Genomic DNA, 16,434 nt, shown 5'->3' with positions numbered 1-16,434 from the left:
TTTTTCATATATATGATGATTTGTATTTTGCTTTTTTATAAAAATGTATATATGTTTGTATGTTCTCTGTGTATATATGTTCATATATGCAAAAGTTAGATTTATATATTTAGAAAAGGATTATCTATATATGTTCTCTGATTTAGTACATTTTAGGTTAGTTTCATTTTTAGAAATGTTCTATATATTTAGGAGAGGAAAAAGGGAAATAAGAAGAGGAAAAAGCAGAAGAAGAGGAGAGGAAGTAAAGGAAGAGGAGAAGAAGAGGAGAGGAAGAAAAGGAAGAGGAGAAGAAGAAAGGAATAGAGGAGAAGAAGAAAAAATAGAAAAAATTTCTATTTTTTCTTCTTCTCCTCTATTTCTTTCTTCTTCTCCTCTTTTTTTTCTTCGATCTTCTCCTTTATTCCTTTCTTCTTCTCCTCTTTTTATTTCTTCTTCGTCTTTTTTTATCGGGTCTGTCGTCGATATACCCCGTGTCCCGATAAGTTCAACACGAGGGGGGGTCGACCTACCCCCTTCCGATAATATTATTTTCCCATGTATGTATGCAAACGTTACATTTTTAGAAAAGTTTTATATATCTAGCTAGGAAAGGAAGAAGAAGAAAAAAGAATGAGAGGAAAAAGGAAAATAAGAAGAGGAACAAAGGAGAAGAAGAGGAGAGGAAGAAGAGGAGAAATAAATAAGAAGAAGAAAAAAGAAGAAAAAGAAGAGGAGAAGAAGAAAGGAATAGAGGAGAAGAAGAAAAATAGACTCCTCTATTTCTTTCTTCTTCTCCTCTTTTGTTCTTCTTCTTTTTTTCTTCAATCTTCTCCTCTATTAATATCTTCTTCTCCTCTTTTTATTTCTTCTTCATCTTCTTATTTTTTATCGGATATGTCATTGTTGATATACCCCGTGTCCCGATAACTTCAACACAAGGGGGGGGTTCGACCTACCCCCTCCCTGATAACATTATTTTCCCATGTATGTATGTCGTCGTTGTCGATATAACCCCCTCCCGGATAATTTCGACCGTGATAACTTATACCACGGGAGCACCCCCCGGCTCTCTCGCTCGACCAAAACTCTCGAGGACACCCAAACCCTAGAAAAAACAATGTCGGTCTCCTACCCCCTCCCGCCGCGCCCCTACCCTTGAAGCGTTGTCGAGGCCACCCCAAACCCGGAATAAGCTAGGTCTACATTTGCCACTAATATATCCACATGCTATCATGTTTGTGTAATAATTGCCATGTTGTAATATTTGCAGAAACAATGGAGTTCGGACAAGACGAGGAACAAGAACAGGTGTTGGGGGACATAATCTTAGCCGGAGGTGATGTCATGTCGTATCTTAACGACAATGATGGTCTGGAAGCAGAACAGGGTGAAGAAGAAGCAGACTACGGTGATCGAAGAATGGAGGAGGAAAGACATGATTATGATGGCTCCGGTGACCCAATGCCGGTGCAAGAAGGAGAGCGTGGTGACGGCTCCGGTGACCGAACAGAGTCCGGCCAGGTAAATATATTAGTTAAGCCTGTGATGACTAGCTAATTGATGCATTCATTGTTTTGGTATGTACACATATTAATTAACTCTCGTCTAATTCTTCTTTTTGCTAGCCCTCCGGATCGAGCACAACTTCGGTAAAGAGATGAGGCCCGAAGAAAAAGTTGCGCTTGGATGAAAGGTTTGAGATCACAGCAATCGCGTGCGACGGCTAACCCATCCGGACAAAGGAAGCATTTTCTACTCAGTGCGGGGTTCTTGTTAGGGACAAGATCCCGATCAGCATCCAGCAATGGTATAAGCCTAAGAACAAAGACCCTGAGGTGTCTTATGTCAATGATATGCAGAAAGATGATCTTTGGACTGAGCTGAAGGCAAATTTCACCCTACCGCCAGAGGAGGATCCGGAGAAGCCAGTTAAAGAGCAATTAATCAAGTCTCATGCTCTTAAGAAGATGGCAGAGCTATTCAGGAGGTGGAAGAATGAGCTGAGAACGTTTGTCGACAACAAAGAGATACCAGAATTCATCGGCAGATATGAGAAGATCAGAGATCATTGGCTCGCATTTGTGGCCTACAAGACATCGGAAAAGAGTAAGAAGATGTCGGCGACAAATAAGAAAAATGCTGCAAAGAAGAAGCTTCACCATCGCACGGGGTCAGGTGGCTACCTCAAAGCCCGGCCTAAGCGGGCCAAGACTGAGAATGATCTGCTTGATAAAGGGATCGAACCAGAGACAATGAACTGGCCAGACCGTTGCCGGACTTGGTTCTTCGGGGCTGGCGGAACCTTGGACCATGTATCAGGGAAATGCGTTTGGACGGGCGAGCAAATGAACATACCAGTCAAGAAGCTAAAGCACTATATCGATGCAGCGCAGCAAGGGACGTTCGTTCCAGGCAGAGAGAATGACGAGCTCACAATGTCCCTCGGGAATCCTGAGCACCCTGGACGGACACAAGGCACGCCAGGCTCTGTTCCGTGGAAGGCTGGTTTTTCGGACGCAGGCGGTTACAAATGCCAGGAGAGGAGGAAAAAGTGCAGCAGACCCAACTGCAGGCGCTGCACGCAAGGGTACAAGCGATAGAGGAACGAGAAGCAAATCGCAGCAAACGAACTGCCGAAGCTTCCCCCGAAGCTACCCCGCTATCTCAGCGGAGAAGCAGTGTGGCTTCCACCGAGCTGCTTCAGCCGGAGCATGTCTTGACGGCTCCTGCCAGCTATCCCGTGGATGCTATCACGGAGTCTCAAAATTGCCACCTTATGACGCAATGGATGAATTTGAAGGTCAAGGCGGCTGTTGGCTCTGTTTTTCCTACTGAACCCGGCGCAACTTCTCACTGCCGGCCGATTCCAGAAGGATATGCTAGGGTGATGGTGGATGAAATAACGGAGGGATTTGAGGACCTCCAGCTTGACCACCCTACCGGTGAAGGGGAGACTCGGCTGGGTTCTGCTCTGAAGACTCCATGACTATGGTGGAAGGAGCTCATCAACCTTACGAACTGGACGCCTCCTCCTCCTCCTCCGGCGAGTCAGGGCACTCCGCCTCCTCCTCTGGTGAGTGACGATCAGGGCACTCTTCCTCCTTCTCCGACGCGTGGCGGCACTCCGCCTCCTTCTCCGCCTGCGTCGGCGCGCCCGAGCAGGCAGCCTCCTCCTTCTCCGCCTCGTCAGCAAGGGCGGAAGAGACCCGCCGCCGCACTGGCTGCTCCGGCGCGTCGTAGTCCTTCTCCTCCGCCTCGTAAGCAAGCAAAGAAGACAGCCGCAGCCGCTCCGTCTGCTCTGCCGGCGTCTAGCAGTACAGCTAGAGGCGGGAGGCAATACAGATTCGGTCCTTCTCTGAAGACTCCAGAGAAGTTACCATACGATAGGACCCCGGAGGAGAACGCCAAGATCGCACGAGCCGAAGTGAGGAACTTCTTTGAAGGGGTGAAAGCAAAGAAAACATCTACCTCCGGAGGAGAAGGTAGATCCGGTGAAAGCGAAGCGCACTCTGGCTGTCCTGAAAAAACCAGCAAAGTCTCCGCCGAAAGGCAACTATGACCGCATTATTGCAAAGTCATTTGTCGAAGCGGAGCGGTCGGGAAGTACTATCAGTGATCAAAGGTTAAAAGAACGATGAGCTAAGCGAACCAATCGTGCCCCCCGCTCAAGGTGCCTACTAATGATCCGAGGATGGTGCCCGGTTATAGCAATCTTGGAGATTACCTGCCCGACGATGTACAATATGAGTTCTTGGAGGTGGAGGAACACAAATACGGGAAGCCTCTCATCAAAGATGAAAGATCTCTAACAACGATGATGCGAAGATTCCATGATTGGTACATGAAAACCTGCAGAGAGTCTGGGGGGAGGAATACTTTGACGCTGAGAGTTAGAGAGGAGCATGACCTCGTTGGAATTGAACTATTGAATGTTCCATTTGAGGAGTTCTTCCAATTTTTCAATCAAAAGGCCCTCGATAAAGCAACGGTCACTTGCTACTGTCTGTAAGTAGTACTACTTCTGTCATTAAGTCTCTCTATATAGGTCAGCTCTTTCATTGCATGTATTTATAATTATCCTCACTATATTATGCAGATTGAAAATCGCCGAATTGAAAAAAAGACAAATCGGTGATATTGGGTTCATTAACACAGATCTCATAGATGCAACTGAGGTTAAATATCGTGCCGAAGATACCGAGGCCAACTTGCTACGATCGTTGGTAATAAATGAAAACAAAGATATAATACTCTTTCCTTACAACTTCAAGTGAGTGTTACTGTCCTATGCATATCCGATTTCCCTTATTAGTCCAGGTTATAGTAATGTAATTGATGAGTTATGCATGCATGCACAGGTTCCACTATATTCTCCTAGAGATTAAGCTTGAGCAGAGACTAGTAACCGTCTTAGACTCGAGACGAAAAGATCCCTGGACTATGCGGACATGACTCAAATGCTCGAGAAGTAAGTTAAATCGATCATTATCCACCATATCAGCAACTTTGTTCATTTCCTGATATCAAGTAATTGTTTTCTTTGTCTGGCGGGTTTTGGAGAAAATCCACCAAAAAAGCTCCGGGGTGGCCGAAGAAGCTGTAATTTAGACACTCGAAAGTAAGTACTATAGTAACATGTTCCGTGCATCTCCTAGTGATTCAAGCGCTAGTTTCATCAATACTATTTGGCATGCTTGCTTATCAGTTTGATTGACCTCTATTTCTTGTAAAGTGGTTGTGGTAGGAACAAGGGAATGATTTCTGTGGATACTACGTTTGCGAGTCCATCCGCCACACGACCTGTGAACGGGGGTACTCTGACGAACAATATGAAGTGCGTAAGCAATAATATTCACAATTTTATTTTATTACCATCATTTGTGTTGAGTTTCATTTATTCATATATATATATATATATATATATATATATATATATATATATATATATATATATATATATATATATATATTGACCCCCTTGTTCAAATTAGATGTTTCGGATGCGGGATGAACTCCTAGCACCAGATCGCATGCGAGCAATTCAAGAGGAATTGGCGGCATTGTTCCTTGACCACGTGATCGCTGAAGACGGAGAATACTATGTGGACCCTGTGTTCATATATAATTAGGAGATTATATTGTAAGAGATAATTATTGTATATATGTAGCCGGTAGTGTCGGATAGATATACGAGAACTTGTTGTTCGACCAATCTCTCGGAGAAGGAGATGTGGTCGATATCACTTCTCTCCGTATGCATATGTTCATGACGATCTTCTGTTTCCTTTATTTGCTTACTAGCTAGCGTGTCTAGTCCTCTCTATATACACGTATATATAGTATCGTCCAAGCACGGACATAAGAGAGGACACTTCTCTCTATTAATTAGCTAGCTAACACAATATATGAAACACCTAAATTAAACCCCAAAACCCCCCACCCTCCTTTTTAAAAAAAAAACCCAGCCCCTAAAATGCTGACGCGTGAATGCCTATTGGTCCCGGTTGGTGGCACCAACCGGGACCAAAGGCCCTCCTGCCTGGGCTCAGCGCGCCGGCCACGTGGAGGCCCATCTGTCCCGGTTCATGTAAGAACCGGGACTAAAGGGTTAAGGCATTAATAACGACCTTTTAGTTCCGGTTCATAAACCGGGACAAAAGGCCCTTATAAATCGGGAGGAATGGGGTTTTTCTACTAGTGTATGTTATTCAGGAACTAGCCATGAATTGCACATGGACGTTCTACATTTTGACCGCATGGGCATGTGTAACCTGGACGAGTCACGAAGATAAAACACGGTGCTATCTGGCAGAAAATTACCCTGGATCGCACTCCTCGAAGAATAATTTCATCCCATCCATGGCGAAAGAGCTTCTGTCTACTGCTCTAGTGGTAGGGGATGCGTTTTTTTTCTTTTGACAAAAGAAACTTTTTTTGGCAGGTGATTTTATTTTTAGAAAGGGAGAATGTAATTAATTTGTTCATTTTTTTACCACAAACTGTAAATGGTTCGTTCTCTATCACACCGTCAGCCCACTGATTGTCATTTAATGTCCCACCAGCCCGGGCCTGACGCTGCATGGGGCAAATTCAAATCAGCCCAGGAGAAACATCATGTCCGTGCAAAATCCGCCGTGACCAAGGCTTAATAAAAAATACTTTATTTTTATAAGCATGTACCTAGGCATTTTGCACTGTACATGCTCTCACAAGTCACAACGCTTCCAGTACGACGAGGTATGCTACCACTGCCAAGTGAACGGGACCATGGCGCCTCCATTGTCTGCGAGCATATACCTACACACGCTAGTGGACGCTGCGGAACTCATAAAGGTTGTGATGAACTTAGCGCGTTCATACTTTACACACAGAGTATATTTATATACACTTACTTATATACTTTCTGTTCACAAATTTTAAAAATGTTCAATACTCTGATAAAATGTTGTGTTTTCAAAAACTATACACTTAAATAAATGATCGTGTTTTCAAAAGATGTTAGTAATACTTAAAAAATGTTTGTCTTTTCAAAAATTTGCAAGAATCTTCATATTTTTTAAAAAATGTTCACTTTTCTTCAAATAAATGTTCTCAAATAATAATTACTTTTGTAGAATAATTTTTTCGTGTTTTTCTGGAAAGCCGAATGAAAAAAAAGGTATAGTTCGTGAGCCACTACAGTAACACGCTTGCAATAGGACCGGCTTGCTTTTTTTCTTTTTTGAAACTAAACACACTTTAGTAATCAAATAATGTTCATAGGGATAGAATGGAGGTCTGGAAGATTGAGAAGCCGAAGATGACGACCCAAGTCCATACCGAAAGCATGTTTAGCGAGGCTATGTGCCTCGATGTTGGTGTTTCTTCCTTCAAAAATGAAGGTGCACTCCTCGAACTGACTAACAATAGCTCTGATTTCCTTCACTATACTAGCATAAGCACCACCTGTTTGGTTGTGTATACCATTCACCACGATCCGACAATCCAAAGCAATCACCACATGCGATAAAGAGAGTTCAAATGCAAGAGCTTGTGCCGCCCGACAAGCCAACGCCTCAAGAGTTGCTGGGTCGGTGACGCCTAAGGTTCTGATAACCGAGGCTCCAAAATAGTGGCCAGAAGCGTCGCGGCACACGGCGTTGTAGGTGCCCTCGTTTGCTTCTTTAGAGACGGTCGTCCACCCTAATTTTGGCGAGCCCTGGAGCTGGCGGAATCCACTTTGATCTCGCCATGGGGGTACATACTGGCACCGTCGGCTGCTTCTTTTGTTTGCGTTCACCCAGCTCTCCAATGTACTTGTTCACAAAATTATACGTAGCAAAAGGCCCTTGGAATTCCTGCTCGTGCAGCGCCTTACGTCGGGCATGCCAAATCGCCCAGAGGGTGATTAGCACCTTGACAAAATCGTCATGTGGGAGGGATTCCGGAATAGAGAAGATCCATCTCTTGGCATCAGGTTCCCTGGTATTTTCCACCACTTCCACCAAGTCAGGATCATGGAGAGCCCACACACATCTTGACATGTTGCAATCTATAAGTGAATGTTGCAAGGAATCATCTGCACCACAGAGGCCGCAGCTTGTAATAGTTGGCATGTTCCGATGGTGCTTCTCAGGTCCTCTGTTGGCAATGTCTGACGTGTAAGTCTGCAAAGAAATACTTTGATCTTTGATGGCACATCGACGTTCCATATGTTTGTCCAAAAGCTACTGTTCAGGCTCCGAGTTCGAAGTATCCGTCCGTCTGTCTAGCCATGCCTCACGGTGGAGCTTTGCGTTCACTAGCATACGATATGCTGAGTAGGCGGAGAAAATTCCGTTCCTTTCATGCACCCATGCTAAGAAGTCATCAATTTTCTTGGTTCAAAGTGGGATTGATAGAATTGCATCAGCGTCGGTGATGCGTATCGTGTCTCCATCACCGACTCGACATATAATGCCATGTACTAGCGTATCTCGGCCCTCCAGAACGTACCTTCAAAATTTAAGAAGGTGAATTCTCCAAGTTGTCCTGCAAAAAATCACAAGACGAGAAGTATCTCGATCTAAGAATTCTTGCGCTTAGAGAGTTAGGGTCCGTTAATATTCTCCATGCTTGCCTAGCTAGCAAGGAGTGTCAGACTGAAGAGCTCAATGGCACGAAAACCCAAACCACCGCAATTCTTTGGCCTTGTCATAACACTCCAAGAGACCCAGCTGGCCTTCCTCTCGCCATCTTTAGTCCCCCACCAAAATTTTCAGATCAAGGAGTTCATATGCTCACATAGGCCCCAGGAGAGTTTAAAGCATGACATAGAATAGACGGGCACATCTTGTGCAACAGATTTAATTAGAACATCTTTGCCACCAACATATAGGATCTTAGCCATCCAACCCTTCACCTTTGTTCCAAACTCCATCTTTCAAAAATTTAAAGGCGCCATTCTTGTTATTGATAGGACCGGCTTGCTACACAGTAGGCGCACACTCGCTGCATGGGCAGGCCTAATTGAGGGCCGCCCTATTCGAATTAGGTTGAATTTGATGCAGAGATGAAAGAACTCCTTGCCTCAAACCCCCTAAACGGGCTGGCCCGTTGCGGGAGGGAGGGTTGGCTCCTAGCGCAGTATTTTTTAAATTTATATTGCTTTATTACTTTTATTTATATTTCTCAAATAGTAAAATATTTTATTTAATTCTTAGAAAATATTACTTTCTCATTTAAAAATGTTCTTGTAGTGTAAAGACATGTTCGCACAACTATAAAATAATGTTGATGCCATTTGAAAAAAATGTTCGTGACAATCAAAATATGTTCAGACACTTCAAAAATAATGTTTGTGACATTTTACTAAAAAAATACGCAATGTAAAAAAATTTCTCATAATTTGAAGAAAGTGTTCCGTGCCATTCAGAAAAATCTAACAATGTTCACAAGTTTCAAAAATATGTATGTGAAATTTTTAAAAAATTATACAATGTAATAAAACATTTACATAGTATATGAAATAGATTTTATGTACCATTCAAAAGAATGTTACTGGCATTTAAACAATATTTATACACTATAAATAAAGTTCACATAGTTAAAAAAAATGTTATGTGCCATTGAAAAGTGTATTTGAAAAATGTTTGACATGTGTTAAAAAATATTGAAAACATTTGTGAAGAAAATGTATATTTTGTAAGAATGGTTAACGTGGAGTACTACAGAAAAGGTCCCACTGTATGGCCCGCCTCTACTTGGATCCAATTGTTGGCGGCCCTTTCTCATCAAAAGAAAAAAGGAAAAAAAAAAGCTGCTTTACTCCCGTCCCCTGCCTCCGGCGGCCGCCCCACCACACTTCCCGACGGAGCTCCGGCAGGGGCGGCGGCGATCTAGACCGTCTCCCCACTCCCAATGCCTCCCGGCCACGCGCGCTCCCATGGATCCAGCCACTCCCGTGCCTGAGCATTTTCTTTTCCCGCAGCCGCCGTCGCTGCCGTCTCTGGTAGCTCGCCGCCGCACCGAGAAATTAAGGTGAAGCTCCTCCTTCCCCTTTCTCTTGTGCGCATTTCCAATTTGTCTCATTTTCACAGCTGTATGCGTACTTGATTATCTTTGCCTGGTTCGCTCGTACAGATCCGGCAACGAGACGGGGAATGATTCAGATCTCGCTATCGCTTGTCGAATTCCCCAATACGACAAATTCAGCTGTAAGCGGCAACTATTTATGCTCTTTCAGACTTGTAGCAATCTCATGTCATAGTCATACCCTGGTATGGTCATACACTACATGGTGGCAGTAGCAAGTTAGCTAATTAAGTCACATGGCGAGACTACCCTGGTAATGTACCACAAGGTGACTGATGACTTCCCGTCCGGTGTGCCGACCACCACACTGCAGATATTTGCGATATTTCATGTTGCGAGATGCCGTACGGCTTACCATTAGACTGCTTATTTAGCTGAAAATCAAGTGTCATGTACAATACAATACAATACAATACAGCATTACTGTGCAGCAAATTAAGTATCGGTGTCCGAAATAAATACATTCAGAGTCCCAGTGAAACAAATCTCTAGATTTGTGGCATGGGGTGGCCCGGAGACGAAATAAATGGCTTGGGGGGCATCGTTAAGCTCTGCAAGGTTCCTGTTAACATGTTCAGCACTTTCGGCATGGATGGGCGGTTTTTCGGGTTCCACTGAATGCACCACAGTGCCACAATGGCTAGCTTTCCCTTGATGATTCCAGTTCTTGCTCCGTGCTTATTTTCTCATATATCCATTCTGGGATGTAAACCTCGTTTTGGTTCTCAATCCATGGATCTGAGTTCCTCCTACCGCTCACCATTTCCAGCACCAGCATGCCAAAGCTATAGACATCGGACTTGCTGGATATTCTCCCAAAGTTTCGAGAATACAGTTCTGGTGCAATGTAACCCATTGTTCCTCTAGCTGCAGTCAGTGTGACGATGCTATGGTCCCTTGTACACAGCTTCGCAAGCCCAAAATCAGAAATCTTTGGACTAAATCTGTAATCTAGCAAGATGTTGTGAGGCTTGATGTCAAAATGGAGGATCCGCTGATTGCACCCTTGATGCAGGTATTCTATTCCCCGTGCAATGCCTGATGCTATGTCCAGCATTTTATTAGGTGCTAATAGCTCTCGATAAATATCTGATTCATGTGCGAATATATACTTCTCGAGTGATCCGTTAGGCATGAATTCATAGATAATAGCACGCCTTGTTCCTTCTGAGCAGAATCCCAAGAGATGGACCACATTAGCATGGTGGATTCTACCAATGGTTGCGACTTCATTCATGAATTCTTCTCCATCGCTCTTTGAATTCTCCAGCATCTTTACTGCCACAGGTACTCCATTTGCCAGCTGACCTTTGTATACGCTTCCAAATCCACCCTGACCCAGTCTATCTTTGAATCGCCTTGTTACTTTTTTAACTTCAGAGAATGTGTACCTTGTTGGTTTTGATGTGCCATATGCCTTGAGAAACATTTCGATTTTCAAACGCACCTCTTCATCGACCTTTGATTTTAGGGACCGATAGAGTGCTGTGGCTGCCGTCAATAAGAGAACCACAAATGTGGCTACCGATGATGTTGCTGAAAAACAAGAATGCAGGCAAACAGTGAGTTATACTTGGACTAAAACAATCTTGCTTTCATGTCTTTCCTCTTATATATGGGTAAGATGCAAGAATAAGAGTAATATACAACAAAATGTATGCATAATACCTGCAATGACTTTCACACGTGAACCTGCATGTAGGAAATAAGCGATTTAGATTTTTTGTGCAAAATAATACTCATGCCTGAACAAAGTGATACTTTTCTAGTAAGAATTTAACTATAAAATTGGGTTACTTTTAATGTTGTATATGCTATCTGTATGGGGGAGTATCAGAACCATGCGAGTGTGAAATATTTACTGGACTCAGATATGCTGGTAAACAGAGACATATTTGCATATATAGCAAAGGTTGGATAAAAAGAAGTGGTCTTTATTTCGATCATTTAGGTACTCTTGTCAAAAATATTTAAGGCATGCAATTTATTCAGAACAAATCCTTCGATGCTTAAGAATTACTAGAAACAATACCTTGGCGCTTGCAGAATGCTTGCCTGCGTTGTGAGCTGAATCCGCAGGAATGCCCGTTTCGCTCGCAGTCTAGACAAATGTCGGTTATGTTAGGAACTGACCAAGTCAAGGTTGTCTCACCAAATGCAATGACCCTTCTGGCTCTTTCAGTGAATAACACATCATTGACATCATAATCCCACGGCGTTGAAATACCATTTGAAACCACTTTGCAGTCTAAGGGAAGAATATACATTGGTTCACTACCGTCCATCAAATATATGAACTGGCTTGTGTTGCTCAGGCAAGAGATTGGGCCAACAATACTGTCCCCCATACCTGGTGTCGTACCGGCCTTCTCTGTTGGTATCAACTCTCTTGAACAGCGTACCAGGATTGCAGTTTCACCCCCGTAACTGTCAGGTATGTAGACACTAGTTGATAGATTGGTGGCAGAGATCTTCTGAAGCGGGCACCTAGTCCATGATTCTTCAAGCGGGATGACATTCAGGCCACCAAATCTGTAGTCAATTGCAGTGACCTTGCATAGTCCAAGGATTGGGTGAAGTAGGATGGTATCTGCTTCCATTGAGCATGCTAGCTCCAAGCCAGGTGCTCCACAGGATGGGGGGCTGGTTGCTGGCAAATTTGACAAATCTGACCTATAGACGAAATCAAATCACAGAATGAACTGTCCGTCAAACTATTTCACGCAGCTGACCCGTGGCGCCTAGCTCTCAGGCGCTGCACTAGTGCAACGCCCGGGAGCTAGGCGCTGCACTAGTGCAACGCCCGGGAGCTAGGCGCTGCACTGTATAGTTTGGCGCCTAGCTCTCAGGCGCTGCACACTGTTTTAGTAATTTTCGGGTATGACGCTGGCCGTGTAGCGCCTATCTGTGAGGCGTTGCACAGTGTAGTGTGGCGCCGTCGTGGCGGGCGCTACACAAAAGGGTCAGGCGTGTGAAATAGTTTCACGGGCAGTTCATTCCGTGATTTGATTTCGTCTATAGGTCAGATTTGTCAAATTTGCCCTGGTTGCTGGGCGGAATGGAAATCGGATCTCTATTGTGCCTTCTTCGCTGCACCTGGATGGTGCGCAGTTATGGAAGAAATCTCCATCACCACTTGCTGTGGCTCTGTTGATTCCATAGTTAAGAACAGAGAACAACAGAGCTACAACCAAAGCTTCAAACATTTGTGTGAAAAATGAAGATGAGGAGGAAATGAGATGAAGCTATGCCTACAAAAACTGTGCTTCTTTTGTAATGTTGAAATCATAAAGAAAAGAAATATCTTCCTGGATGTTGCCTTTGACAAGTCAAAGCCTATCTTCCTGTACACTAGTTTGACTAAGAAAACCAGCAATCAGGTGGCACACCAGGCTTGACTATTCTTCCTCTTGTGTCTCCATCAATCCATATGCACCAGAAAATCCGTATATCATCATTCTGAGACCATATTAGCCTTCTTCTTAACTCTAGTACCAGCTTCTATGCCTGATCCTGCATCTGTGAAGCTCTCATGACGAACTCCGTTGCATTTCCACGTTCTGTTATACTCCAAGCATTAGCAATCTCCTCCACAGTTTCAGTTTTTCTAACAAAGACTGGAGCGGAAGATACTCCGGGGCAAGCAGTTTGCCCCTCTTTCTCCTGTGGGCATCTCCAAGACATCCACCATCCTTTTCGATTGCGAGGTGATCCACCTGGTTGTGGTTTTCAAGAATACGAGCTTGTTTGTAGCGATGACCAGGCTATAATTCAAGTCAATACGGGAAGGTACTTCATCACCAACATCTCCTACCCCGACTCTGTTTTCTGGGTTGTTGATGCCAGTTTGGATAATAGCAGCTGCCCTATTCCTGAGAGGAATCAACATCCTTATATCCATGGATTGAGATCATATTACATGTTCCTGTTATATATGCGTACGGTTAAATGGGCTGCCTTTGTCAGTTGTTCGCGGATGATGAAAGATAATCTTATTTATAAGCCTATCGCTTGCCGGAGTACGAACACTTCTTTTGTTTATGTGTTGAGTACCATGCAATCTTATCAGGTTCAGAATGTTGAGCCTTCATGTGGATACTTGGCCATGACTCCTTTGGGAAGCTGGCGTCCGGGGCCAAATGATTATTATGCAAGTTATGATTATGAAGATATTGTAAAATTTATGAGGGATGGGTTTGCTCTTAGATTTCCTTTCCCAGCTCCAGAATGGACATATTCTTGGATCCTCAAGACATGCCTGGAAAATTCAAGGAGGTGAGTCTCTATCCTCTCTGGTTGCATTTTTCACCTCAAATGGGTTTGTCTTACCAAAAAACTGTTTATGCAGCAGATGTCTAGTTCAAGCATCCAAAATAAGATTTCTGTGATTTTTGCCATCGACGTGCGTTTCTTGGGATGTGTAAAAAACAACTCCTTGTCTAAATACACTAAATTGTATTGGGCTGTGTTAGTCATAGTATCTGCTATAAGTATCATGAAGCTCATTATCGGTATGACAGAATCATCCAATCCTTATTATTACAGCTCCATAACTTTATACATGTAACTCATGTCTGTAATCTTGTTTATGCAGTGTTGGCAGTACTATCCAGGTTAGACTTTGCACCGTTGTCTGTATTGATCTTCCTTGCCTACAAGTACTGGCAAACAAAGATATCAGTTGACGCAGTTGAGAGGTTCCTCCAGATGCAACTAGCCCTTGGCCCAACAAGGTACGCTTACACAGACATCACTGCGATCACTAGCCACTTCAAAGAGAAGTTGGGACAAGGAGGCTATGGGTCTGTGTACAAAGGTGTGCTTCCTGGTGACGTCCATGTTGCCATCAAAATGTTGGTCAGTTCCATGTCCAATGGAGAAGAATTCATCAGTGAGGTGTCCAGCATCGGAAGCATACACCATGTCAATGTAGTGCGTCTGGTGGGTTTCTGCTCAGAGGAAATGAGGAGGGCTCTTGTTTATGAGTACATGCCCCATGGATCTCTTGAGAAGTACATCTTCTCGCCAGAGAAGAGTTTCTCATGGGACAAGCTCAATCAGATTGCTCTGGGCATTGCCAGAGGGATCGACTACCTGCACCGAGGGTGTGATATGCAGATATTACACTTCGACATCAAGCCGCACAACATCCTGTTAGACAGTGATTTCACCCCAAAAATTGCTGACTTTGGGCTGGCGAAACTGTACCCCAGGGACAACAGCTTTTTGCCAGTGAGTGCTGCCCGGGGAACAGTTGGTTACATAGCTCCTGAGATGGTGTCCCGTAGCTTTGGCGCCATATCCTCCAAGTCTGATGTCTACAGCTTCGGGATGTTGTTGCTAGAGATGGCCGGAGGACGGAGGAACGTGGACCCACAAGCGTCAAGAAGCCAGACGTACTACCCGTCATGGGTGTACAATCAGCTGTCTCGGCAAGAGGCTGTTGGTATCCATCAGGTGGAGAGGAAGCTGTGCGTCGTTGCGCTTTGGTGCATCCAGATGAAGCCAGACGATCGACCGGCCATGAGCGAGGTGCTAGACATGCTCGAAGCTGGCATCGATGGCCTGGAGATGCCTCCTGAGCCCTTCTTCTGCGGGGACGAGTATGCTCCTGCTGCAGATTCTTCAGTATTATCAGAGTTAAGTACATTATCGGAGTGAAATACCTATACATCGTAGTTTTGGACCAAATTTTATCCTCTAGGCAGCTCAGGTGCGCTCAGCGAGTCAATATTTGTGTGCAATGTGAAGAAGATACTCTTTTTCTTAATACAAAGAGGAGACATCGAAAATGATGATGCAAATTGTAAATGTGAACCTAGAGAGAACTGCTTTCTGTAAAATAATCCCATTGGTGCTGTTGTTACTGTTACTGTACAACATTGATCCCATTCAGTTGAATATTTGAATGGCAGTGCATTGTGCGGTGCTGTAGTATTTGTTTACCAAAGTGTATTCTTTTATGGGTGTAATTGCACAAAATTTGCATGGATTTGTGGGTTTCATATCCTGCGAACGGATATGAAACGTTTTGCTGCAGGAGCAATCATCATTCCTGCAACACATGTAAGTGCAAAACTTTCATCATTTCACAACAGAAGTTAACTGACACTCCATGGATTGTACACAGGTAGAAGGAGCTGTATCATCAAGAAGAAGAACCAAAGGAGAGGTGGAAATTCTTCTTATAACCCAAATCTGCTGCAATTTGGAGGTCACAAACCCAAATCTCTTTTTGTTATATTAAGTTACACACCCACACAACCTGTAGCGTCGCCCATAGACTTCTCTCTTCTCTCCTGCGACGCAAGGTTGATTTTCCTCTCAAACATTTACACAGAAGGATTACAACATGTAATAAAACATTTACGTAGTATATGAAATAGATTTTATGTACCATTCAAAAGAATGTTACCGGCATTTAAAAAATATTCATACACATTACAACATGTTAATTAGGAAGTTCAGGAACTCTGTTTCAAACAAAAGTTCAGACACTGAGGCAGGGATATATACACAGAGTGCTGTGCTGTGCTGTTTGTTGCTGGTTCAGAAAAGATCATAAACGGCCCTGTTTGTCATCGTCGGTGGTGGTTCACTCTGGTGAGCAGCAAGACGAGCATCACGAGAAGGGAGCAGAGTACGAGTGAGGAAGGAGCAGCAGTATCTTTGCTGCCGCTGCTGCTGCTGTTCCGTCTCAAGTGTTACAGAACTGGTCGCGTGCAGTACGCTATGGCCGGGCTACCCTTTGCCCGGCAGGATACGGTGGCCCGGCAAAGTGGAGGCCTGGTGAGGGTCCCTGCTGGGTGCAGATACGGCAGGGGAACGGACGCCGTGTCGACCTCCCATCGACTTCTGACCTGCAAAGTTGAGATCATCGTCGAAACATTCAGGAAGAAA

General features: G+C 44.1%; 1 protein-coding gene and 1 pseudogene across 5 annotated transcripts; one reads left to right on the top strand and one right to left on the bottom strand.

Moving 5' to 3' along the window:
• Positions 1-9,284: 9,284 nt before the first annotated feature.
• LOC119266634 (rust resistance kinase Lr10-like) lies at positions 9,285-15,961 on the top strand. Of its 5 annotated transcripts, none has more exons than XM_037547873.1 (5): positions 9,285-9,480; positions 9,583-9,656; positions 13,604-13,809; positions 13,883-14,045; positions 14,129-15,959. In XM_037547873.1, the coding sequence occupies exons 3-5, from the start codon at positions 13,762-13,764 to the stop codon at positions 15,193-15,195; spliced, it is 1,278 nt and encodes a 425-aa protein (XP_037403770.1). In that variant the 5' UTR covers positions 9,285-9,480; positions 9,583-9,656; positions 13,604-13,761; the 3' UTR covers positions 15,196-15,959. The 5 variants fall into 5 exon arrangements, with proteins under 5 accessions (XP_037403770.1, XP_037403769.1, XP_037403772.1 ...); XM_037547872.1 differs by lacking the exons at positions 9,285-9,480; positions 9,583-9,656 and adding exons at positions 10,803-10,821; positions 11,006-11,096; XM_037547875.1 differs by lacking the exons at positions 9,285-9,480; positions 9,583-9,656 and adding exons at positions 10,803-10,821; positions 11,006-11,096 and having other exon boundaries at positions 13,886-14,045; positions 14,129-15,958.
• Positions 9,663-12,757, bottom strand: LOC119266635 (annotated as a pseudogene).
• Positions 15,962-16,434: the final 473 nt, after the last annotated feature.

This window comes from Triticum dicoccoides, chromosome 3A (genome assembly GCF_002162155.2).
Source record: "Triticum dicoccoides isolate Atlit2015 ecotype Zavitan chromosome 3A, WEW_v2.0, whole genome shotgun sequence".
NCBI classification, from domain to species: Eukaryota; Viridiplantae; Streptophyta; class Magnoliopsida; order Poales; family Poaceae; genus Triticum; species Triticum dicoccoides.
The sequence above is the reverse complement of the archived record's forward strand: the minus strand, read 5'-3'. Positions and strand labels throughout refer to the sequence as shown.